Genomic DNA, 26,242 nt, shown 5'->3' on the forward strand with positions numbered 1-26,242 from the left:
ATTCTGGAGAATTGTTTTAAATAGGCTGTGTCTATGTCAGACCAAAAGACCCACGAGAAACAGGTAACTCCAGAATATATATCCCCACAACTTCTATACCCTGACCAAATGTTTTATTTCATATGGGCCACAAAAGAAAAACAATAGCTGGCATAATATTTTTTTGCTGAGTGTGATCCCTGAAGAAAAAGAGATTAAAGGTAAATGGACCTGAGGTCTGCCGTCACGTTCCTGCAGTGACGGTAGCATGTGTGTGGTGGCGGAGTGATTTTGAGAATGTTGACGATCCTAAACAGTTTGTGTGTTCACAGTACAGCCATGGAGACGTGGAGCCCTTCTACTCTGGGCTTGTGTACTCTGCTTGTGTTTCTGTTAAGTGACTTTCCTTAATTCAAAATTCCGCCTATCTTTAGTCCTCTTTAGTGGCCCTTGGACCTTCTAACATTTTCTGCTCACCCTATGATGACTAAATTGTAGATAAATTCATATCCGTGTATTGACACAGACGTGGAATCTGTGAGAGATCCATAAGTCTAATGAATATTTTATTTCTTTTATGGCTGTGTTTCTGTCTTTAGTCCTCCACACCACCACAAATAACAACAATAAGAGAAAAGCCTTTGTGAACTCAATCTTCCATTTAGAATTTTGATCCAATAGGAATACTTGGAAAAAGTTACCTTTATGGTCAGTTTTCCCCAGCACCATAAAAGTCTTGGCCATTGACATTGATCTTAGATGAAGGTGGATGTTGGTCACTGCTGCCTCCCATAGAAAAACCTTGCACAGAGAGCTTTCGGAGCCCGAATCTCAAGGAACACCTTGTCTTAGCTGACCTCTACTGGGGATTTCTCAAGATCACACATTTGCCTAGTAAGACCAGACTCGGGTTTAGACTTAGCTCTCCTGCCGGTCTGTGTCACCGTGATCTGATGTGCTGGGAACTTCAGCCTTTCAGACCTCAGCTTTGTAGTTCAGAAGTGCATGTGCAGACACGACTAGAGGAGTGTCTCTAACTGAAAGTCCAGCTGCTTCAGACTCTGGAGGCAGAGGCAGGTAGATCTCTCTCAGTTCAGGATCTGTCTGGTCTACATAGAGTTGCAGGCCAACCAGCTCATCATGGTGAGCTCTTGCCTCAAAAATAACCACCCAAAACAAAACTTTAGGTTCTGAAGTTTTAGATTAAGGGTGTTCCATCCCTTCTGAATCACATGCCACCAGTGGAAAGCTGAGCTGTGTCTAACACACTTACCTTACATTGCATTAGTGAGGCTACTGCCATATGAGTGTTCACTTGGCCGTCATCTGGCTCCTGAACATAGGTGATTTTCTCTGTGCTGCTGGGTTTGAATGCAAGGATGTTTTACGTGTCAGTCCCCAGCAGACTGCAGAGGTAAGTAACAGAACTGATCTTGTATTTCAGTGCAAACCATCACCACTGCACCAAAGACATGGAAGAAAGTGAAAGAGCGAACCCGAACCCCGGATGAGGTGTTAGATGCAGAGGCAGAGGTGAGTGATAGCCCCTTTGAGCTTCTCCAAGACCAGTGATGTCATTTCATGAAGACATGTTTGTTTGTTTCTTATTTATTTATTTAGTGTACAATATTCCATGTGTATGCCTGCAGGCCAACAGAGGGCACCAGACCCCATTAGAGGTGGTTGTGAGCCACCATGTGGTTGCTGGGAATTGAACTCAGGACCTTTGGAAGAGCAGGCAATGCTCTTAACCTCTGAGCCATCTCTCCAGCCCTCTTTCTTTTAAAAAAAAAATATATATATATATATATATATATATTTATTTATTTATTTATTCATTGTGTACAGTGTTCAGCCTCCATGTATGCCTGCAGGCCAGAAGAGGGCACCAGATCTCATTATAGATGGTTGTGAGCCACCATGTGGTTGCTAGGAATTGAACTCAGTACCTCTGGAAGAGCAGTCAGTGCTCTTAAACTTTGAGCCATCTCTCCAGCCCCCACTTTCTTTTTTGTTTGTTTGTTTGTTTGGGGAATTTTTTTTGTTGTCATTTTGAGACAGGGTTTCTCTGTGTAGCCCTGGTTCTCCTGAAACTCACTCTGTAGACCAGGCTGGCGTCGAACTGCCTCTGCCTCCTGAGTACTGGGTGGGATTAAAGGTGTGCACCACCACCACCTTGCAACATTTGGCTTTCTTGAGATAACATTTTCCAATCAGATCTTGGTTTATCAAGCTAAAAATCTAATGTCGGGAGGGGGGGTTGTTTTTAAGACTTTTGATAACATGTTTGATTTCCTTGAATAATTGTTGCTCTTCTGTAAAAATATTTCTTATAAATAGTTAAGTTTGCTCGATTCTTCCTAGTTAGGAACTGTATATTTAGGATTTTTTTTGTGCTTTTATTTGTTGTTTTGTGTGTTGTGTGTGATACATCTACATTTGTTTGAATCTGTATATTGAGGTACATGCATGTACATTAGATGTGTATAAACCGTCCATATTGGATGTCTTACTCTGTCACCTCATCCATAACTTTCTAGTCCGTCGCCACTAAACCTGGAGATGAGTTAGCTGGGCTGGTCACTGAGTTCCAGTGATATGCCTTTCTGTGCCCTGGGGTTCCTTGTGCCTAGCACTTCGTAGTGGACATTCCCAGATGGCTTTTTTGATAGTCCCTTAAACTCTTTCGTTCTTACATGTTACTGAAGATACAATATGTTTACATTTTAGGGTTGCTGTATTTTTCTAAAGGAAGGCGGCATATTTACAACTTAGACTTGGATTGGGGGGAGAGATTCTCAGCCTCACTCCATTGAGTCAGCTTGTGTTTGTGTACCTGCATTTATGTCATGTTCCATGTGTCATAAAACAGCCCCTTGGAGTCAGGTCTTTCTTCCACCTTTGTGTGGATTCTGGGGATCCAATTCATGTCATCAGCCTTTCAAGGCAAGTGTTGCCTGAGGAGGCTTCTCGCTGCCTAAGGCAGCTTTCCGATAATTCTATGAGGCCATTGTTTCTATGAAAAACTTGGTCTTGTTCACAAAGCTAACTGTATCCTTTGTTGCTTCTGCAGTCCTATTATTTTCCTTCCACGGCGCTCTGTTGATGTCACAGTGAGTTCCCTAGCAACCACTAAAAAGGTGTATGGATGTGACATCATTGTGCTGCTGAGGGACAAGATTTAGCACTAGGTTAGAGAGGTATAACTAGTTGGTTCCTGCCTTGAAGCTTGCTTTGAAAATGATGTTCCTGCAGAGGATAAGATACTTCCTAGAGGCTGGGGAGTCACACACAGTCCGGGTAAGGCTTGAGCGGCGCACGTGGGTTCCTCTGGAGACGTCACCGGGTTTAGCTCATTCACTTTAGTTTACTCTTTTCATGTTGTGCTCTGGACCCATTTCTAAGAGTTACTGAATACTGAAGGGATAAACCTTCACATACTCATTGTTTTCTTTAGTGTGGGTCAGGACCTCTTCCTTTTAAAAGGTTGTGATACTAATATTCCCACCACAACCCTTGAGGCCACACAGTGTACACACTGTGTCAGTGATGAAATGTGGTTGTGTTCCAGTAAACTTATTAATGTGTATTGAAATTGGAATTTGTATTTAAAAGACACATGCTCTTTTTGGTATAGCAATCGTAGCAAGAATAAAAATTATCCTTAATTTGCACAATTTATGAAAGCAGTTTGCGAGCCAGAACCAGACTGTGGGCAAGAGTTTGTTGTAGCCCTGTTTTGTCATGCTGTGGGGATGTGAAAACTGCTTTGGTTCCTTGCGAAGCAGCCACTTACTCTCTAATTACACAGTGTAAAATTGTAAGTAGTGAGGCTAGAGGGGTGAGAGAATGGGCTGCTCTTTCAGAACACCCTAGCATCCGTAGTGGGTGATGGGTTCACTGCCTATAACTCCAGTTTTAGGGATTGATGACTTCTTCTGGACCCCATGGGTACTGCATCCACATGAATGTGCACATACACACTCACAGAAATGAAATATTTTTATAATTTTTAAAATATTTTCTCCTTTTCATATAGTCTTCATTCAGGAATTGTAGTCCTGTGCTTTCCTAATATAACAATCATGAGAGCAGTGTATTAAATACTAGCTGCTTTTACCTTAATTTTCACAGGTAGTCTCACCCTTTCATACATTATTTTCTCGGCCTTTAAAAATAATATAGTTAAGGAATAGTTAATGTGGGACTACATATTGGTGTTCATACAAATGTTTTGTTCAGTCATTTACAGCCCTAAAAATGTACATGAAAATACACTCATTTGGTGGCACACACAGGTGGACCTCCTGAGTTCGAGGCCAGCCTGAGCTATAGAGTGATAGTGTGTGTTCCAGGACAGTAAGGCCTATACAGAGAAAGCTTGTCTTTAAATAACCATAAATAAATAAGTAAACAAACAAATAAATAAATAGGAGGGAAAGAAAATACTTTAAAATTGCTCCTTAAGGATCAGCAAGATGGTCTCCTCAGTGATTCTGTATCCTCCTTACATTGGGGCTTACTATTCATGCCACAGCTGTCTTGTGCTTCTTTTGTGGTTACAAATTGAATTTCCAAGTGTCAGGTCTGTGTTTGTACATGATTGCCTGCTTCTGGTTTTAGGAAATGACTTTCACCTCTACACTTTACATGAACGGGGCAGCTTGTTTGTGTTTTTTGTACTGCCCAGTACCCCACACCTGTTTAGCCCCAAAGAAAATCACACATAGGTCTCCATAAATTATAAGCTGATTGGCCCATTAGCTCTAGCCTCTCACTGGCTAACTCTCACATCTTGATTAACCCATTTTTCTGATCTATATTAGCCATGTGGCTCAGTACCTTTTTTCAGTGGGGCAGATCACATCCTGTTGCTTCAGTGGTCTGGGCAGGAGTGGGAGGAATCAACTTCCTCCTTCCCAGAATTCTTCTGTTCTCATTACGTCATTTCTACTTCCTGTCTGGTTTTCTCGCCTATATTTCCTGCCTGGCCAATCAGCGTTTATTTGAAACATGGTTGACAGAATGTAGACAGTTCTCCCACAAGGTCTTAAGTAAGAATTTTTAAAACTATGATATAGACCAGGGGGTGGTGCTACATGTCTTTAATCCCAGAATTTAGGAGGGAGGCAGAGACAGGATCTTTGTAAATTCAAGGCCAGCCTGGTCTACAAGAGCTAGTTCCAGAACAGCCAGACTGTTGTGGGGGAGGAGGGAAAAATAGTGATATCGTCTAGTGATAGAGCCTGTGGTTCCCCCTGCTGGAAGCTGCAGCAGTGGAATCTCCTGGATGACCTGCACTGAAGTGGAAAGTTGTACCTCAAGATCATTGTCAGTGTACTCAGAGCATGCTAAAGTGCCAGGTGCATGGAACTGAGGCCCTTCTCTTAACCATTAGCTTCACCCAGTCTTCTTTTTGCAAAAGTTGAAAGTGGCCTCCTTGAAAAAAAATCATTTCCAGTCTGTTTTCTTAGAAGTTGATACCTACATTTGAGAGTTTAGATTGCTTGCTTGCTTTTTTGTTTTGAGACAGTGTTTCATAGATCACAGACTAGCCCTCAAGTCTCTGCATGACACCTGCTACTGATTTTAGAGAGTTTTCTATGTAGCTAGGATGACCTTGAATAGTAAGTGGTAGTGTGTTATGTAGGTGTAGGTCTTTTGTTGTTGTTGTCTTTTGTTTCTGTTTTGTTTTGTTGAGACAGGATTTCTCTGTATAGCTTTGGCATCTGTCGTGGAACTTGCTCTGTAGACCAGGCTAGCCTCAAACTCACAGAGATCTGCCTCCCAATTACTAGGATTAAAGGTGTGCGCCACCACTCGGCAGGTGTAGGTCTTTTAGATCATCCATATCTATTGATAAAATGCTAAAATATGTCTTTCCTTGTTATCTGCTATATTGTAGGAAAACATTGCTAGTATTTTTCAATACTTAATTGATAAAGTAAAAATGTTTGAGTTTAACAAAATTGATTTAACGTGAATCAGATAAGGTAAGGCACCCTGTGTGCAGGACAGTGTGCTGTTGCAGCAGCTCCATTGCTTATCTGCCAAGTACCTTCTGTCGGAACCCCTTCCTTGTGAGTGCTGGTTAGGAAGGCCTGTATTCAGGGTACCCCCTTTACCAGACACTTCACTTCACAGAGAGCGCTGGCTCAAGAGTTCAGCTGCTCATGAAGACCTTTGACATCTTGCTCAACACCAAGACTTTTGGTAGGAATGAACCAAGGAATAATAGTTTCTCCTGGCCTATAGACTCCCAGAAAGACACTGTTCTGAGATTTTTTTTCTGTAAATGATTCTTGTGTATGTGTATTCTTTATATATGCTCTTGGATTCCAACAACAGATTTTTAACTACCTATGGCCTCTTTGTAAAGTAGAGTATGATTATAGGACTCTAGTTCAATTCCCCAATACTGTTTCAAAGCTAGAGGCGTGTATGAGCCTCTGCCTGTAGTGTCTTTTGATATGTGATGAATTATGGTAGCAAGAGGAACATACTTGCTTAGATTTCTGACCTGGATTCTTTCATGGCCATAAGCTTTTAACAATTAGTAATTCTTAGCTGGGGATGGTCTACTTGGGAGGCAGAGGCAGGAGTATTCTTGATTTCCAGCCTGGTCTATATAGTGAGTTAGGAAGACAGCCAGTACTACACACAGAGAAACCCTGTCTCAAAAAAAGGAGAGAGAGAGAGCGAGTTAGCAGTTCTCTCACGAAACCTTTACTACATTTAGCTTCCGTCGGCCCCAGCTTGAAGCATTTCAATAGCTGTCTGAATTGTCTGTCGTGTGGTAACTGATGAAATGGTTCTTATGCCGTGTGCTGAGTCCAGATACTCAGCTTGAGTAGCATGTTTCCCTGTGTTGTATTATTTTTGTTTTGATGGAGTAGTGTATGCTTTTGTTATGTATATTTCATGTGAGTTCTGTGTTGCCTTGTGCTCCAGCCTAAAACTGAAGAGGAGCTTCCAGATGACAGAGTACTTGAACCTGAGCAAGATAAAATGAACCAAGGGCTTCACTTTGAGAGAGACCCCTCTGCCCTGAAAAGAGTGAAAGCTGGGGAAGAAAATGGAGAAGAAGCTGAGCCTCTACGCAATGGTGCCGAGAGTACTTCTGAGGGGGAAGGAGGTGACGCCAATTCAGGCTCTACTGATAGTTCTGGGGATGGGATCACCTTACCATTTAAAGCAGGTAAGTTGGCCCTGGCTTCCTGTGTCCTTTCATGGTTTCCTCCTGCGTTGTCTTAAGGAGATGTCTCCACAGAGAAATACTCATTCTAAAGTAAGATTTACAGGACAGATAGGTTAGCCTAATATGGCGCTTAGTGACTAGTAAATCTAGAGTCCACTCCAAACCTTACTGCCCGAGAGCAGCAGCCAATGGGAATCTGCAGTGCAGCTTGAGGAAACGGGGCTTTTCTCTTTGCGCTGGTCAAATGGGTATTATATTGTAGTGATAAGCAGTACCCCGAGAGTCTGTTTTCCCCTGACTGAACTGACTCTTAGTGACTGAATGCTTGTACAGACCAGCCAGGTAGAGTGGACTTGCATAGCGAGGAGGTGCTGCAGAGTTGAGGTCATGAGCTCTGGAGGGTCTCACTCACAGCCGGACACCGTGGGTGCATACAGATCCTGTCCTGGCATGACGGAGGTTTGATCTGGTCTCAGCACCTCAGTAACCACTGCACGCCTAATTGCTGTGGGACATTATGGAGGGCCTTGTCAGCGTGTGGAGAGGTGGCTCCTTGCATGAAGTTTGGGATTGGTGAAAGGTTTTCTTCCACTCCCAGTGCAAAGTAAAGTTGCAGAGTTAGAATGTAAACATGTGAGACTTGGAGATAACCCAGGCCAGGGCTTTTCAAACCGCTGCATTTAACTCCGTGTACAGGCTGCAATTGCAGAGCAATAAGCAGTAAAATTACAAAGCATAATAAATGAAAAATGTTGCTATGTTTTTTTTTTTGTCGTAGAAGTAAGTATAGCTCTGAGAAACTTACTTTAGTTCTATTTTTAACTTCATGAAATCCTTATTTCTTCATTAATTTATTTGAGTCAAGATCTAGTTATGTAGCCCAGTCTGTCCTCATACTTGTCGATCTTCCTGCCTCAGCCTAACGAGAGATTGATTATAGGCACCGTCCACCACTCCTGACTTTTTAAAAATGATTATTTATTCTTGGGCAAATTAATAAACACATACAATGCATCTTGATCATATCAACTCTCCAGCTCCTTCCTCTCACTTCCCCCAGGTCCTGTGAACATTTGTGTAGTCCGGAATGTTTGGAAGCGACTAGCCTATATTTCCCACCTTGAAGTACTAATTTTTTAAATTTTTATCTAGTTTTTAATGCTTGAAAAATGTTCTACCACTCAGCTGTGTTGCAGCTCTATTTTTCTTTTCACTTTTGAGACTGTCTGCCATGATGTCACCCAGGCTACAACAGAACTCACTCTGTATTCCAGGCTGACCTTGGCTTGCAGTCCTTGTGCCTCAGCCTCCAGAAGAACTGGGATTACATGCATATACTTCCCCAAGTGGCCTGTTGTGTATGGTACCACTGCTGTGGGCGGGCTTTTTGAAATCATGGTATTACATTTGTACTGCACATTGAATTTTGTAACTATTAAACAAAAAAATCCATTTGCCTAAAAACTTCTTTTTAAACTTCAGGAACAGTATTTCAGGTACAGTCTTATACCAGATCACTAAACACTGACGGTGACCACCAGCCTGTTCTTCACAAATTGTGATGACAGTACTGTCATTGCCCAGGTGCAGGGTCCAGCTCTCTGACATCCTTTGACTTTGTAATCCAGTGTGTAGCAGTAATGGTTGGGAATGGGGCAGTTTAATCCTAGGACCCAATAAATTACCTAATGTTTAATAAATTAATTAATAAAAAATAGATTGCTACACTGGCATGATCTGGGACTTGATTCTGTTCTTCTTCCCCTCAGGGTTTCTCTTTGTATCCTTGGCTGTCCTGGAACTTGTTTTTTTTTTTAAATATTTATTTATTATGCATACAATAGTCTGTCTGTGTATATGTCTGCAGGCCAGAAGAGGGCACAAGACCTCATTACAGATGGTTGTGAGCCACCATGTGGTTGCTGGGAATTGAACTCAGGACCCTTGGAAGAGCAGGCAATGCTCTTAACCACTGAGCCATATCTCCAGCCCTGGAACTTGTTTTGTAGACCAGGATGTCCTCAGACTCAGATCCGCCTGCCTCTGCCTCCTGAATGTCGGGATTAAAGGCGTCCACCACCACCACTACAGCCTGGGGCTTGTTTTCAATGAGTTTTGTCAAAGAAGGAAAGGAGAGAAGAAGATAATGGTTTGCTTTTAATGTCCAATAAAATTTCATATAGAATTTTTCTAATTTTACATAATAAAGGTAAGGTCAGGGGTCTGGAAATGGCTACACCCTTAAAAGCACATACTGATCATACAATAGACCAGAGTTCAATTCCCAGCCTTAACCTCAAACAACTCACAACTGCCTGTATCTAGGGGATCCTATTCCCTCTTCTGGCCTCTGCAGGCCCTGCTCCCATGGGCACAATCCCACACACAGACACATACATACACATAATTAAATGTTTTAACTGATTTTTTTTTACAAGGGTGAGGTTATATAGTTTATATAGTACAAATAGAAAGGTGAATTCTAGCCGGTTGTGGTGGCGCACGCCAGTAGGATTTGCTGAAGGAGGTAGAGGCAGGAGGATCACGAGTTCGAGGCCAGCCTGAAAAAAAAAAAGGAAGGTGAATTCTATGGCAAACTGCTAATTCAAATTTCCTAATAAAGATGAGAGCTAAGACAGTCCTGGTGGTTCACACTTTAGCCCCAGAAGTCTGAGCTGAACTCCATAGTGACACACTGTTTCCAAACACACAATGACATCTTCACTCAGAGAACCTGTAAGTCAGGGTGTTGTAGAGGAAGGGTGTGGGTACCCTCAGCTTTCTTCAAATTAAGCTGAAGACAAAGAAGAAAATCTCTGTTCAGCTGACTAGATTTTCATTGTCTGAAGCAAATTGTTTTTGTTTTGTGTCTTTTTATTTACCTTTTCTTTTCTCTAAAATAACATTTTTATGTGAGCAACCAACCATATGCCGACCATGTTCCCAGGAAACTACATCTTACCCGATTCCTACGGTCTTCTTGGCTTAAGGTTTATTTACTAAAAGCACTACTGTATGTCCTTATGAGACTGTCAGAGGTTCTCGTGGGCATGTGTAGAAAGTGCTTGCTCCTTGCTTTGGCTTTCCTAACTTTGAAAGAGCCAAGACTGGTTTGGAGTGTTCATTCTTTCAGCTGTCATCCTGTGCTGGCTTTTTAGCTGGCTCCTTTGTTTCCTTGAGGTGTTGAAACAGGTTTGGACAAACGGTTTCTGCTTATGATGCTCTTTTAGAGTCCTGGAAGCCTGTGGATACCGAAGGCAAGAAGCAATATGACAGGGAGTTCCTACTGGACTTCCAGTATATGCCTCCCTGTATCCAAAAACCAGAGGGGCTGCCTCCCATCAGCGACGTGGTTCTCGATAAGGTAAGCCGCATGCTCGCAAGAAAGCCAGGTGGTCTGAGTGCTTGTGTGGCAGGTGCAGTATGAGCAGCTCTTAGGGAAATGCTTGATCATAAGCATCCAAGGACCACATGCAATGCTTGAGAACTAGGTGTTCCCAAATTACTTTCTTTTTTTTTTTTTTTTTTGGTTTTTCGAGACAGGGTTTCTCTGTGGCTTTGGAGCCTGTCCTGGAACTAGCTCTGTAGACCAGGCTGGTCTCGAACTCACAGAGATCCGCCTGCCTCTGCCTCCCAAGTGCTGGGATTAAAGGCGTGCACAACCACCGCCCCGGCAATTACTTTCTTCTTTAGTATATTGAAAAGCATGTTTAGGCCCCTTCTTCAGTACTGATTTTTTTCTTTTAAATTTTATGTGTATGAGTGTTTCACTTGCATGTATGCTTCCAGTGCCCAGTGAGGTCAGAAAAGGGTGTCAGAGATTCCCTGGAACTGGGGTTGAGGATACTTGTGAGCCACACTGTGTAGGTGCTGGTAACTGAACCCTGGTCTGCTGCAGGAATAAGTGCCCTTAACTACTGAGCCCTGAGTGTTGGTTTTTAAGACTGTATTAATGTGTCTGTTTATTGTTTATTCTTCTAGTGATGGGATAAAACCTTCTGTGAGGTGGAGGAGACAAGGCTGCATTCATAGAGCTCTTTCCCGGGTTCTAAACTTTGATATGGTAGCAACAAGGAGGGGTCAGAAACCCGAGGAGATAGTTACAAAATGATGCTTCACTGGCAGGCGACATAATTCAGATATTGTATATAAAAAAATTATCTTAATAGTTACTTAAAGTGATTAAAGTCCCTAGACCTTTGCATTTAGATAGACATCCCTCCTATTTTGAATTTTTAGTATGTATTTCTTAACTTTATGTCTGTGGGATTTTGCCAGCATGATTGTATGTGTATCACGTGTTTGCCTAACGTCCTTACAGGCAAGAAGAGGGTATCAGATCCCCTAGGCCTAGAGTTCCAGATGTTGTGAACTGTCACGTGGGTGCTGGGAACTAAACCCCAGTCTTCTGCAAGGGCAGCAAGTGCTCTAACCATTGAACTGTCTCCCCAGCCCCAGCTTCCTTCCTCTTTATATTTGGTTTATATGGTGCATGGTGAAAATTATTAAAATCAGGGCTGTTTATTTAAAAAAGAGAGTAAGGGCATGGGGTGAAGCATGGGTAAAACCCTCGCCTCACAGGTCTAATGCCGATCGTCCCTGGAGACAGCCACTGACATCCTAGTGGCTCAGGAGCTAATTCCTTTGGTGGAGAGTCCAGGACTTACCTCGTCAGCTTACAGCATCACAAAAGTCTGTGGTAACTTTCTGGCCCTGAATGAACGGGAACTTGTGTGCTTTAAGCTTTTCTGTGCTTCTTCATGTGTGCAGATCAACCAGCCCAGATTGCCAATGCGAACCCTGGACCCTCGCATTTTGCCTCGCGGACCCGACTTCACCCCAGCCTTTGCAGATTTTGGAAGGCATACGCCTGGCGGAAGAGGCGTGCCTGTAAGTGCCTCTTCCTACAACAACCGAGTCAGTTAGAAAGCTGTGGTAGACATCTTGTCTGAGGACAGGAAGTGGTGTCATTGTATGTTGAGTCCTGTGATCAAGAAGTAGAAGAGGCAAAAACAACCCTCCATAGCGTCCTTATGAATACCAAAGAAAAACACAATGCACCGCTGCATGCCTTTTTTTGTACTGAGTTGGTCTGGTCTTTGTCTCTGACTTCTCTTTTGAAGTGGCCTGCACATACTTTTGCTGTAGCACCAACCTTGGTAGGATTCTGAGACATCACGGTCACCTAGAGTGTCTAGTGACACTCAGCTTATCCTCTCTGACTTTGTTTCCTCAGATTTACTAAGTACAGAGCAGGCATGGATTGCCAGTTTTGGAAATGAGCACAGCCCCAGGCTGCACTCCACTGGTGGTGATGTCTGTGTCACCCCTAAAGAGTTTAGCTATAGGGGTGTACTGACTGGATCTTTTTATTTTATTTTTTAGACATGTCTGTGGTGATGTAGTTTTTGTTTGCTCTTATTTACTCTAGGCCATGAAGTCGAAATTTAGACAAATGACAAGTGTAGTACTGTTAACCTACAGGTTGTCATATACACAGTGGCAGGCTTTTCTGAGGAGGAGTTGGCATCCCCAGGGGATCTGCGCTGGGCATCACACTTGCCCCTGCTTACTTCTTCGCAGAGCTGCAGATGTCTGGGATGATTGGTTATTCTCTGGCTGGTGACATCTGTGCTACTCCCGTTTTGCTCAGTATTGTCCATAAGTCACTCCTGAATGTTACAGATTAAGGTGCCTCCTTGCCATGTACCTTCCCAGTTTTTATTCCCAGCTTTTTCATTGTTTTCCAATAGTTGAACCAGAAGAAGCTGTGTAAGTTGAGGACAAGCTGTATCTTGTAAAATAGTGAAAACAGAAAATGAATAGAGAGAGGTGCTTAGTTGGTAAAGTGCTTACCACTAAACCTGAGGGCCTAAGTTCAGTTCCTAGAATGGAACTCATGTGAAAAGCCAGGTGTAGACATGATAGTGCTCACCTATCACCCCTGCACCTCGTTTTCAGTCTGTCATAATCACGGAACAGGATCCCATGTGTGGGTTCAAATTATATATGTACAAGCCGGGCGATGGTGGCGCACGCCTTTAATCCCAGCACTCGGGAGGCAGAGGCAGGCGGATCTCTGTGAGTTCGAGACCAGCCTGGTCTACAGAGCTAGTTCCAGGACAGGCTCCAAAGCCACAGTGAAACCCTGTCTCGAAAAACCAAAAAAAAAAAAAAAAATTATATATGTACATGGATGGGTGGGATGTAAGTCATTCACGATATGGAACTGTTTTTAAAGAATATATATATTCTTTAAATATATATATTTAAATATATATTTTTTTAATACATACTTTAAATTTGATGATTTATAGTGTCAGTGGAAACTGCAGCTCTCATCTTAAACTCCAGTAAGAGTTTATCCCAGAGCCAAGTATGAGTGGTCAAGGCCCAGGAAAACAGATCCAGGTTTCGTCAAATATCATATTCTAACTTAGTAGCAGTTCTGTGACTTTCTGTACTAACAGCAAAAGAGTATCATTCTTCAAATATACTGGTGGAGATTTTAGGTAGGGAATTATAACCAAGCAGGGAAATTGTGGCCTCGGGCCTCACAGGCTGTAGGATGACATTCTTAGCCCCTCTGCTAGTGGAAGCTAGCGCTTTGTGAGTAAATGCCAAGAGAATTGCCTAATGGTCCCAGGGATTTTAGGTCAAACACGGAGATGGACAATAAATGGCATAATACGGGAGCCAGGACAATGTGACTTGGGGCCTGTGACATTCAGCTTTCCAGGTTCACAGAAGCTCAGATATCAGTTTGCCTTGTGTGTGACCTTTTAACCTCAGGGTGACTTTCTCTGGGAATTGAATGAAGCGTGTGGAGAGATGGTGCAGGTTATAGTCTCGAGGTCTGCTCACTGGTGTTTGCAGTAGTCTTTGTAAGTGACTATCTTCAGATAAAAGTTTTTGTTGTATGGGGTCCATGTGTGTATGGTGCACATGTGTGACAGGGTATGTGCCCATGGTCACTAGATATGGCACTGAGTTCCATATCTAGTGCCCTTCCGTATCACAGTTGACCTTACTTTTTGAGACCGTATTTCAGCTACACCGGCTAGCAGCAAGCTTCCAGGATCACCTGTCTCCGCCCCAGTCCACCATCACTGAGATTACAGATATGCTTTGTCACGTCCATGCATGTGTCTTTTACATGGATGCTGAAGATTCTGAACTCCGGTCCTTATCTTGTGCAGCCTGCTCTTTAATACCCAATTCGTCTCCCAATCCCTCATTCCATGACTTCTCCGTGACTTTATGTCATTTCATTTTACCCAAGTGCATTTGTTCTGACACATTTTCATATCCAAGTGTGTGTTAGATTGAATGTCTGGAAACGTTGTTGTTGAATTATATCCACCAGATGGAAAGATAACTTACCCACAGAATCTGCCTCAGGAACATCATCTGGATCATGAAATCCAGACTGTCTTTGGCTGAGTGTCTTAACAGAGTTGTTTGACCTAGATCTTATGTAGAAGATTCATTTGTAAGTGAGTGTCCTTAGAGCCTGGTTTAGCAACTGTCCCTGTTGGAATTTTCCTAGTCTTTAGTGTCTCTCAGTTAACCCATATTGTTTTTTGTTTTGTTTTTGTTTTTTTGTGCATTGGTGTTTTCCCATGGATGTCAGGTCCAATGAAATGGAGTTATAGACAGGTATGAGCTGCCATGTGAGTGCTAGGATTTGAACCCGGGTCCTCTGGAAGAGCAGTTGATGCTGTTTACCACTGAGCCGTCTCCCCATCTACTTGTTTGTTTATAATGTTTGTGACCCTGTCATCAGTGCTGTGTCCTTACTTGTTCTTCTGACAATCTCAATGGGGATTCAAACTTTTATTCTGATGCCCGCTTGTCACTACCATTCCTAGTGCATGATTGATGATTAGTATAAGACAGTTATCTAGTTTGGCAGCAGTCCCAGAAGAGGGTCCAAGGAAATACCACCAGGAAAGAAAAAAGGAAAACCTAGCTGGTGGGCCAGTGGCTCCAAACCTACAAGGAAAGTGGCTTTTTCATGAATTTGTACCCTGAAAGTTGGGCATCAAATGTAGCTCAAATTCTAATTGTTCTTAATAATAAAAACCCAGAGTCAGATATTAGGGGTGAAAACTGAAGGACTAGAGAAGCAGAGCAGCCACTAGAGAGAACTTTTACGTCTGCTGATGTTCAAACTGAAGGGACCATCATGTTCAGACTGCAGGGGTGATCCTCAGACTGCTCTGAGCTCCTGTCTCCTCCCTCCTGACATTCCTCTCTCCACCCAGCCATATCATTTTCCTGTCTCCACCTTCCTAGTGCTTGGGATTACCTCTGTGTGAGCTGTTTCTTTTTTTAGCCAGATTTCAATCTTAAGTAGCCCAGGGTGGCATTGAACTAACCGAGATCCCTCCCCTTCTGTCTCCCAAGTCTTGGAATTAAAGATGTGTGCCACCACTCCCTGGCCTCTAATGGCTTAACTCTGCCCTCTGATCTTCAGGCAAGCTTTGTTAGATTACAAACAAAATATGACTACAGGGTCTCACCTTTAGCTCAGGTGGATGTTTCTGTGTCCTGTCCTGTGTGCTGGGATGACAGGTGTATGGGTGTGTGCTACCACAACTGGTACAAATACTTTCTTCTTTCCTTGTCTTTTTTTTTTAACAGCTAGTGTTTGGGGCAGATTGCCACTGTGGTCTACTCTGTGAGTGTTTGTGATTCGGCCACCGTGACCTGTGCAGTGCAGCTTCCCTGGAGCACAGGTTTCCTAAGCAGGACTGGGAACAGCAGTTTATCAGAGATGGACCCCCCCCCTTTTTTTTTTATCCTTTTGGCACTTTAAGAGGTAGAGATGTTGTAGTGATGGTATTCGAGACCATTTTTCTTCCTCTTAAGATTATTTCTATCTCGAACACCTAATGCCTCATCTTTTCATGGAGAAGGTTTGCTGTGAGCATGAAGCTTGAGCAGCCCTGCAGACGCAGGCACTCTGGGTTCTCTGAATGAATGTAATGTTCTTGTCCTAGTTGTTGAATGTTGGACCTCGAAGGTCTCAGCCCGGCCAGAGAAGGGAGCCCAGAAAGATCATCACCGTGTCTGTAAAGGAAGATGTGCACTTGAGAAAGGCGGAGAATGCCTGGAAGCCCAGCCAGAAGCGGGACAGCCAGGCCGACGACCCTGAAAGCATTAAAACGCAGGTGAGGAGGTTGTGCCTGTGCTCCGTGAGCTTGAGCCTTCCTTTGTAAGTTCTTCTGCCTTTTTTAGTATGTGGAAAGGTTTGTTTTGTTTTGTTTGAGACAGGTCCTGGCTGGCTCCAGTTCATAGAGATTCTGACACGTCAAAAATGTTAGCCATCATACCTGGCTTTTTATCCTTTTTTTCTAATGTCATTGTTCTGTAAGCCTTAGGAATGATAATCTATTTTGTCTTTACTGGTGGATCTAAATGTCACTCTGCAAAGGCTTACCGAGATTGGGCAAGGCTGTAGTCTGATCCCCAGTACAAAGATAAAAGAAGAAATCACTGTGTCTTTTTCTGTGGCTCTCACTGTGTTCATATGAGGCATGCTTTTTTTACATAATGGGTTTCAGTATGACATTTTCATGCATGTACTTTTTTTGAACAGGGTTTCTCTGTGTAACAGTCCTTGCTGTCCTGGAACTCACTTGGTAGCTAGACCAGGCTGGCCTCGAACTCACTGAGATCTACCTGCCTCTGCGTTCCGAGAACTGGGATTAAAGGCATATTCCACCACTGCCTGGATCATTTCTACATTATTTAAAGATTCATTTTAATTAAAATCTTTTTATTTTTATTATTTTTTTATATTTTTGGTTTTTCGAGACAGGGTTTCTCTGTAGCTTTGGAGCCTGTCCTGGCACTAGCTCTTGTAGACCAAGCTGGTCTCGAACTCACAGAGATCCACCTGCCTCTGCCTCCCGAGTGCTGGGATTAAAGGCGTGCGCCACCACTGCCCGGCAATTAAAATCTTTTTACTTAACCCTAATTAGTAATAAATTTCTAAAAACAATCATGATTTAAAAGTTCATGTAACCTTTTTAAAGTTTTAGCTGCCTCTTGTTCCTGTTTTCTGAGAAAGGCACAATAGGCTGTTCTGCAGTTGGTTCTGTATAGGGTACTGGGAGCCCCAGGTGGAATTCCTGGGGCCATAGGGGGCATTAAAACTGCAGGTGACTTTTCTGACCTTTAAGTAACTGAAGTCTTTCCTTCCTAAAATGCTCAGTACCCGAAAGTGGGTGTTGGGCATTGGCCTTGTTTACGTGGATGTATGTAAAGACCAGTTAATCCTCTTTTTATTTTAACCCTCTTAGGAACTTTTCAGAAAAGTTCGGAGTATCTTAAATAAATTAACACCACAAATGTTCAACCAACTAATGAAGCAAGTGTCAGGACTTACCGTGGACACCGAGGAGCGACTGAAGGGAGTCATCGACCTGGTCTTTGAGAAGGCTATTGATGAGCCCAGTTTCTCTGTGGCGTATGCAAACATGTGTCGATGCCTAGTAACGGTAAGAAGAGAGGAAGCAGTAAAAGCAGAACCGCCAAGAGGTATATTCTCCCCTCGCTGCACATTCCTCCCAGAGTGTTATTGGGGCAATGAAAAGGGGAGAATATATTGCTAGTGCTCATGTGTAGTGTCCTTATTGATTAAAAGGAATCTGTGCTAAAGTAATGTCTGTCCCCACCACTGGGGGGTCTATGGAGATTGATTGAAATTGGCATAGGCTTATGATTCCTCCAACCTGGAAAGACTGAGGATGTTTAAGTTAGCAATGTGATATTATGTCTGCAGTGTCATCTTATAGAACTAGAGCAGCTGCTAACTTTAACACGAACTAAATTTAAAATTAAATTAACTGTTCTAATTCTGGCCTCTGGAAATGAAAAGATAGTTGTCACCAAAAATGTTTAAAATCTGATCATTTCCTGTCCTGCTGAGCATATTAGCTCCTGCCTTCAATCCGAGCACTCAGGAGAAGGCGTGCTAGGAATAGGCCAGCCTAGGGTACAGAGTAAGATCCTATCAACAGCAAAAAGCACATAAATAAATGAATACCTTCCTGTTCTTTAAATGTCCACAGATGGGCTGGAGAGATGGCTCAGCGGTTAAGAGCACTGACTGCTCTTCCAGAGGACCCGAGTTCAATTCCCAGCAACCACATGATTACTCACCACCACCTGTAATGAGATCTGGTGCCCTCTTCTGGCCTACAGGCATACATGCAGACATAACACTGTATACATAATAAATAAATGTTAAAAATAGAAAAGTCCACAGACATTTAATCCAATCCATAATTACATATGAACATAAACGACTAGAACTTGAGGTTTTGAACCCTTGGCCTAGCTCTCTCAGCCTAGCTTTAAAGGTTCCCCTGACTTGCAGTGTTGTATGTGGGGAGTTCTCCCATACTTCACTCAGCTCATTTCTTTTAAGATTTCTTTTCCTTTTTCTGTATGTGTGTGTGTTTCTGTGTAAGTACATGCTATGTGTGTTCAGGCTGCCTATGGAAGCCAGAAGAGGGTGTCAGAGTTCTTGGGGTTGGAGTTAATAGGCAGTTTTGACCTGCTAGGCATGGGTGCTAAGAACGGAATTCTGATCCTCTGGAAGAGCAGCGGGTGCTCTTAACTGCGGAGCCATCTTTCCATCTCCTATTCATCTCATTTTTATTTCTTCCCACTGCATAGACCACCACAAGTTGTGTTTATTTCATTGTACTGTGGGTAGTGCACTTCTGAACTTCCATGTTCTTCCTATTTTCTACATAATCTCTACTACAGGAAACATCCCATGAGGGCTGATAGTATAGTGTCAGACCTCCTTGGCGTAGGGTTGGGCCTTTTGGGATCGGGCCTTTCTGTATAGCTGAGGCTGCTCTGTAACTCACTCTCCTGCATCAGCCTCCCTGGTGCTGGGATTAGGGGTATGTACCACCATGGGCCTGGCATTCCCATTTCGCTCTGTTTTGCACTTATTATAATTGAGATTGGTGGGTTTTCCAAAATGCTGGTGGAACTGTATTGGTTCTGCTTGTGTCCTTGGACAGCATCAAAGTGTATAAAATAGGGGTATTAAGAACCTTTAGGTATTTCTAGAATCTAGTCAGGTTAGTGTTCTCTCATATACCAGCCTGTTGATAGATACACTTCCTGATTCTCTGCTGTATTTTGTAGTCATTGCCATATATTGGGTGTCATATAGTAGATGGCATGGTCTAGCTTTGGCTTTGACTTTGGAAGGCATTTGCTTTCATTTCTTTCATTTCAAGGGTGGGGGGATTGTTTTAAGACAGAGTCTATTGTAGCTTAGACCAACTTCTATAGCTAAAGATGACTTTGAACTTCTGACCCTCCCTCTCCCACCTGTACCTCCCAAATCCTGGATTTGCAGGCCTGTGCCACTTCACATGGGCCATCACAGTCTCTGTCATCTTGAAGGCTGTGGGCCTGACTGCATCATGATCTCATTGCTGTGTTTTGTGGGTTGACATCTGGTTTATGGCAGCTTTGCTGCATTTGTCTAAACTGCAGTTCCTAGTTTGCCCTGCTTCCTAGGCTAGTGTTTCCTGCTGCTGCGTTGGCCCCTGGACTGTTGAGGAGAAACTGTAAATAATTCTTCCTGCATCAGAGGGAGCACTTGACTAGTCTTCAACCATAGCACGGCTCTGTCCTCCCGTGCTCTACAGTAGCACGGCTCTGTCCTCCAGTGCAATTTCAGAACTGTTGGATCTTCTTTGTGAGCCCAGAAAAGCCCTTTTGGATGTTGTACAGTAACTGCTCAGGAGAAGTTCATGGTAGAGGGTATTACAGGTGATAGGAACAATAGGAGGGAGCCATTGAAGGTGTTGGGAAGCAGTTCTTACTGGGAGTAGCTAGAAACCCTCACTGCTTGCCTCCATGTGGACTAGCTCTTCCACTCTGGTCTTTATGCTGTCAGGAAATTTCTAAAATGGCTAATTGTAGGCCAAACTCAAATCTAACATGATCTTTCTTTTGCCACCTAAAAGACTAGGTGTTGTGGTGCATGCCTCTAGAGGTTGAATTGGGACGGCTGTGAATTCAGGAACGGCCTAGGCAACACTCTGTGGCTTGTCTCCAAAAGAAACAAAAGTAAACACCCTACTGCATACTGATAGTCTTGCTAAGTATGGTCCAGTGTGAGGATGTCCTTCTGAGAAAAGCTAGGGCAACAGTCAGTCTTCAAAAGCCCTGCCCTTTCCCAGGTTTTGCTGTGGTCCTGGAATTCTCCCTACTTTGTTATTTCGTTTTGTTCCTTTAAGCAAAAATTATTTAAATCATTTTGTTGTTGTTTTTTAATCTAGGGGCTTTGGGTGTGGCTCAGACAGTAGGGTGGCTGGCATACATGCAACTCTTACCCCCAATGCTGTGCAAAATCCCTTCATGGTAGGGCACTCCTGTATTCCAAATTCTTGGAAGGTGGAGCAGGAGGATCAGAATTCAGGGCCACCTAGGTTGCGCGCGAGCCCTTAACAGAGCATAGATAAAAGGGTTGGTGAGAGGGCTCAGTGAGCAGAGGCGCTATCACACCACTTTGATAGACTGAATTATCTCTGTAATCCATGTGGAAAGTGAGAATCCTTCATGGATGCACCATGAAGATGTGTGTATATGAGCACACGCATACATACATACACACCTTGAGTAAATACAATAATAAATAAGGTTTAAACAAAGAGGTAACCCTCCCCAGTTATGTCTAGGTATACCCAGGCTAACAGCTGTGCTGATAGCAGATGTTGGGAGGAAGCATATTCACAAAAGACAAGAGGTGTGTCTGAGGGTGTGTCATTTTTCTGCTTTTCACTGGACTGTGGAAATGCCTTTTTTAGAATGCTTACTTGTTTGTGTATCTGCGTTAAGTAATCTCGCTGCCTTTGTACTTTATTCTCTGAATGCAGCTGAAGGTTCCCATGGCAGAGAAGCCCGGTAACACGGTGAATTTCCGGAAACTGCTGCTAAACCGCTGCCAGAAGGAGTTTGAAAAAGATAAAGCAGATGATGATGTCTTTGAGAAGAAGCAGAAAGAACTGGAAGCTGCCAGCGCTGTAAGGACTTCACATCAAGTACTGCCAGAATGGTCCCATAGCTAGCTGTGGCAGATGCGAAGGGACCTGTTATTTTTAGTGTGCGTGCGTGCGTGCGTGCGTGTGTGTGTGTGCATGTAGCGATGTTTTATTGCCCAATGTCAGGGGCACTCAGCTCCATACCAGAAGTCAGTCTAACTTTGTCCTTGAGAGAGGATGCTGGGTTCCATAAATCTTCATGTATTCACATTTCTGCAAGTAATTTTCTTTTTGAGGAGTTAGGCCCTTTCTTTGTTCTATGTCAGAGCCCCAGAGGGCATTTCAGTCTAAAAAGCGTTAGGCCCCAGATCTTAGATGCTCTTACCCCTTTTTACCCAACAGCCAGAGGAGAAGACAAGGCTTCATGATGAACTGGAGGAAGCCAAGGACAAAGCCCGTCGGAGATCCATTGGCAACATCAAGTTTATTGGAGAACTCTTTAAACTCAAGATGCTGACAGAGGCCATAATGCATGACTGCGTGGTGAAGCTACTGAAGAACCATGACGAAGAGTCCCTAGAGTGCTTGTGTCGCCTGCTCACCACCATCGGCAAGGACCTGGACTTCGAGAAAGCAAAGGTAAAGACCCAGGGACTCAGAAGACTGAGTAGCGGTTCTCAGTCAAGTACAGAAATTGGCTGTACTGTTGCTTTAGATCTGAGGTGAGGAGGTCCCTAGTTAAATGCAGATCAGTTTGTAGATTCTCTAGCTTGTTTGGTCCTTCTCTTTTTTTCCTCTTTACCATTTTATAGGCTGTAAGCAGAAATGGGTTAAGAAACAAACACACCAGACCTAAAAATGGGAGTAAAACTAGCTAGTAGGATTATTTCTTTCCTCTTGAGATGTCACCCTGGGGTGACTTGTGTGCATCACCATGCATGCCTCAAGTCACTATCTTTTCTTGTTTTGTTTTGAGACAGGGTCTCACTATAGCTCTGGCTGTTCTGGAACTCATTCTGTAGATCTGGCTGACTTTGAACTCACAGAGATCTTCCTGTATCTGCCTCCCAAGTGCTGGGATTAAAAGTGTGCGCCACCAGTACCTGGCAAGATCTAACTCTCTCTCTCTCTCTCTCTCTCTCTCTCTCTCTCTCTCTCTTTTTTCCCCCAAGACAGAATTTTTTCTATAGCTTTGGAGCCTGTCTTGGATCTCACTCTGTATACCAGGCTGGCCTTGAACTCTTAGAGATCCACCTGTCTCTGCTTCCCACATGCTGGGATTAAAGGCATGTCCACCATCGCCCAGCTAAAATCTTATTCTTAAATCACCTAAGAATTTCCTTGTTACCTTATGGTTGCACATATCTATAATCCCAGCACTGAGGAGACTATGGCAGGGGTATCACAAGTTTAAGGCAGCCTGGGCTGCAGAAAGAGACCCTTTATAATAAATCAAAAAAACAAAAGTACATGGAAAGAAGAAAGTTGGGTTTCTCAGCCAGAAATCTTGGTGGCTTTATGTTTTGCAGCCACGTATGGACCAGTACTTTAACCAGATGGAGAAAATCGTCAAGGAAAGAAAAACTTCATCCAGGATTCGATTCATGCTTCAGGATGTGATAGACCTCAGACTGGTATGCTCAGTTTCTGTCATTTCGATAAACACCCTAACCAAAAGCACTATGTAAACTAGGCTAGCCTCAAACTCACTGGGTTCTGCCTGCCTCTGCCTCCCAAATGAAGGATCAAAGGTGTACACTAGCACGCTGACCAGGCGTGGATCACCAGTCCAGGTTTTATATGCACCTACATTAATTATGAAAATGCCTACAGACAATCTGGGTGGAACATTTTCTCAATGGAAGTTCTTCCTAGACAACTCTGTGTTAAGGTGACAAAAAAGGAAAAAAGAAGAAACACAAAACCACAATGGAGTCCCATCTGTTTTAAGGAATTGGATAAATAAGACGGTGATGATTGTAGGGGTGAAAAGGTGTTTTCCTTCTTGCCCAGCAAGAGGAAGTTGCCCTCTGTTGAGTGTGTCTTCACATACTGCAGCTCTCACATTGGCCATTTGAATCCAGTGGTGGGCAATGAGACCCACTCTTTGTAAGCTCAAAGCCTCATCTCCACAGTGAACATGTTAAACTCCTAAGCCTCATGTTTTCCTTTCCACAATAGCACTGTTGCTACCCTTGAGGTCTTACAAATGTTCAGTGAGATAACTGTGTACAGTGCAAACTCCTAGATGGTACTATTCGGTACCCTGCCTGCACCCTGTCATACCACCTGCAGTGTTTGTCTGCCTCCTTTTCTCTTGCTTTAAGCCCTATGTTGACTACTGCAGCTGAAAGCCTAGGCCCCACTTCATTACACCCAGTCCCCATGGCATTGATGAGGCCCTTTTGTCTCACTAAACCTAGGTGTGACCTCAGTAGCAAAAGCTGTGACCAGATGATTAGATCCCACACACTAAATTCTACCCATCTCCACCACACTTGCTCATTTTAACTGTTGAGAGGTGGCCAGGATGGAGGGAGACTGGTTTGATGTGGCATTCTAGTTCTGGGATCAGAGTCATGTTATTGATGTACTAAAAATGACCATTGCCCTTGACGCAGAACCCTGTGAACTGTGGCAAGTCCTCATGTTACTAGGTCCTGGGGGATCCTCGTTCTTCCTGGTCCACGTCCCTTCCTCTCCCCGTGATGACAGTAATGACGGCTGTATCGGAATCTTCTTTCCTTTGACTTCACCCACCAGTTGTTGGATTGTGCCCTGCACTCTGCCAGAGTTGGTCATTTTGTTAGCTTGAGTTTCTAGAGCACACATCATCTGTGACCAGCTGAGAATGCGCATAGTGCTCCATTTTGTGTCGCTATCTTATTGGGTTCCTTTGGTTCCCTGTGGTGGAAAGTTACAGGCTCTTTTTGGTGGAGGATGGAGTTGGGAGGTTTTGTTGTTTTGTGTTTGTTTTTCACTATAGGGTTTCTTTGTTGTAACCCTGGCCATCCTAGAACTCGCTCTGTAGACCAGACTGGCCTCAAACTCACAGAGTTTCACTTTCCTCTGCCTCTGGAGTTCTGTGATAAAAGGTGTGTGCCACTAGCCAGGCCGTGGTGGCGCACACCTTCAATCCCAGCACTTGGGAGGCAGAGGCAGGCGGATCTCTGTGAGTTCGAGACCAGCCTGGTCTACAAGAGCTGGTTCCAGGACAGGCTCCAAAACCAGAGAAACCCTGTCTCGAAAAACCAAAAAAAGTAAATAAATAAAAATAAAAAAAAATAAATAAAAATAAAAAAATAAAAGGTGTGTGCCACTACACCCAGGCAAAAGTATAGGCATTTAATTTATTTTTATTTGGAAAATTACTATGGTATTGGTCCTGTACATGCTAGGCAAGCACCAAGCAAGGTTCCCCGCCCTTTTTGTGAAATTTTGCATTACTTGAATGATAAGCTTATTTTCTTCTTTCATAGTGTAATTGGGTGTCCCGAAGAGCAGATCAGGGCCCAAAAACTATTGAGCAGATTCACAAAGAGGCCAAAATAGAAGAACAAGAAGAGCAGAGGAAAGTCCAGCAGCTGATGACCAAGGAGAAGAGAAGGCCAGGTGAGGGCAGAGATGGCTGGGGTGGGATGGAGTGCTGGGACTCTTAGGTAAGAGCCGGAAATGAGGTCACAAAGAACAGAGAGGTGGTTGTCAGGCAACACAAAGACACCTAAGACCAACCATTGACTAAGAGAGTGCAGCTTGGAAATGGGTGTTCACTTATGCAAAGCTAGGCATTCATAGGCCTACAGTGAGCATCTTCCCTCTACACTATCCGTGCAAGGTAAGAGAAGCAGTGAAAAACAACTCTCTTGGAACTGCACGGCTTGATGCCGCAGGAAATAATGTGTAGAGAACATGGGGGCTGTCCTCAGTGCAGACAGATTTTCTATGTAGGCTTTAAAATTTAGATTTAAGAATGGTGTGAAGTTCTAAGGGAGGAGCCCAGAAATGGATGAAACCTGGCTTTTATTTGAAAGGGTTTTCATTGTGAAGTGAATAAACACTCAGTTCCTAAGGGGAGTAAGCAGCCTGTCTCGGGTATAATTTCTCATGTTCGGACCAAGTGGACATTGTTTGCTGGGAGAACTGAGATCAGGAACTTAGTTTCTGCCCCTCTTAAGCGTGTAAACAAAGGACTGATGTTAAGCAAGTGGAATTAACAAGAGAACGCCTGTCCTTTGTGTGTCAGCTAGACAGGCTGCAGTTGATGTCCTATAAGCTCCAGGCTTGTGGCTTTTTGCACCAATCATATGTGTTTGTTAAACTCCATTGTAGCAATTTTCTTTTCTTTTCTTTGGGGGGGGCACCAGCCATCCCCCAAATCATGACATAAGACTTAATATTAGTTAAGAATTTTCAGCAGGGGGCTGGAGAGATGGGCTCAGTGGTTAAGAGCATTGCCTGCTCTTCCAAAGGTCTTGAGTTCAATTCCCAGCAACCACATGGTGGCTCACAACCATCTGTAATGAGGTCTAATTCCCTCTTCTGGCCTGCAGGCATACACACAGACAGAATATTGTATACATAATAAATAAATAAATAAATAAATATTAAAAAAATAATTTTCAGCATTACACTTATTTCACTAGCTCTTATAACTTAAATTAACATGTTTCTCTTCATTTACATTTTACCTCAAGTCTTTTTATCTTTATTTTTATTCTGCATGTCCTACTCTGTGTTTGGCTGGCTAGCTGGCCAGCCTGAGGTGTGTGTCCCACCCTCCCCCCCAGCCTAGATTCTTCCTTCTGGTTACTCTCTCTGCCCAGTATCCCTACCTATTCCTCTACTGCCTAGCTATTGACTGTTCAGCTTTTTATTAGACTAATCAGGTGCCTTATGCAGGCAAAGCAACACAGCTTTACATCGTTAAATAAATGTAGCACATCTTTACATAGTTCAAGTAATATTCCACAAAACTCAGCATTGCAACTGTCTCTGAAATTCTGTGTGTAAGGAAGGAGCTGAGACTTTGTACCAATAG

General features: G+C 43.3%; 1 protein-coding gene across 21 annotated transcripts in view; it reads left to right on the forward strand.

Annotated features, from left to right (window-relative positions):
• Positions 1 to 26,242, forward strand: part of Eif4g3 (eukaryotic translation initiation factor 4 gamma 3) — a 226,727-nt gene that overhangs the window by 161,419 nt on the left and 39,066 nt on the right. For 20 of the 21 annotated variants that reach the window (XM_075945434.1, XM_075945413.1, XM_075945414.1 and 17 more), the window contains 10 exons: positions 1,424 to 1,512; positions 6,931 to 7,177; positions 10,408 to 10,541; positions 11,948 to 12,067; positions 16,183 to 16,353; positions 17,488 to 17,685; positions 21,100 to 21,246; positions 21,607 to 21,843; positions 22,734 to 22,838; positions 24,684 to 24,816. In XM_075945434.1, coding sequence (XP_075801549.1) covers positions 1,424 to 1,512; positions 6,931 to 7,177; positions 10,408 to 10,541; positions 11,948 to 12,067; positions 16,183 to 16,353; positions 17,488 to 17,685; positions 21,100 to 21,246; positions 21,607 to 21,843; positions 22,734 to 22,838; positions 24,684 to 24,816 — 1,581 coding nt within the window. Of the gene's footprint in view, positions 1 to 1,423; positions 1,513 to 6,930; positions 7,178 to 10,407; positions 10,542 to 11,947; positions 12,068 to 16,182; positions 16,354 to 17,487; positions 17,726 to 21,099; positions 21,247 to 21,606; positions 21,844 to 22,733; positions 22,839 to 24,683; positions 24,817 to 26,242 lie in introns of those variants that run through there. The other variant, XR_012907440.1, reaches the window with a different exon arrangement.

The sequence above is a fragment of the Microtus pennsylvanicus genome, chromosome 13 (genome assembly GCF_037038515.1).
Source record: "Microtus pennsylvanicus isolate mMicPen1 chromosome 13, mMicPen1.hap1, whole genome shotgun sequence".
NCBI lineage: Eukaryota > Metazoa > Chordata > Mammalia > Rodentia > Cricetidae > Microtus > Microtus pennsylvanicus.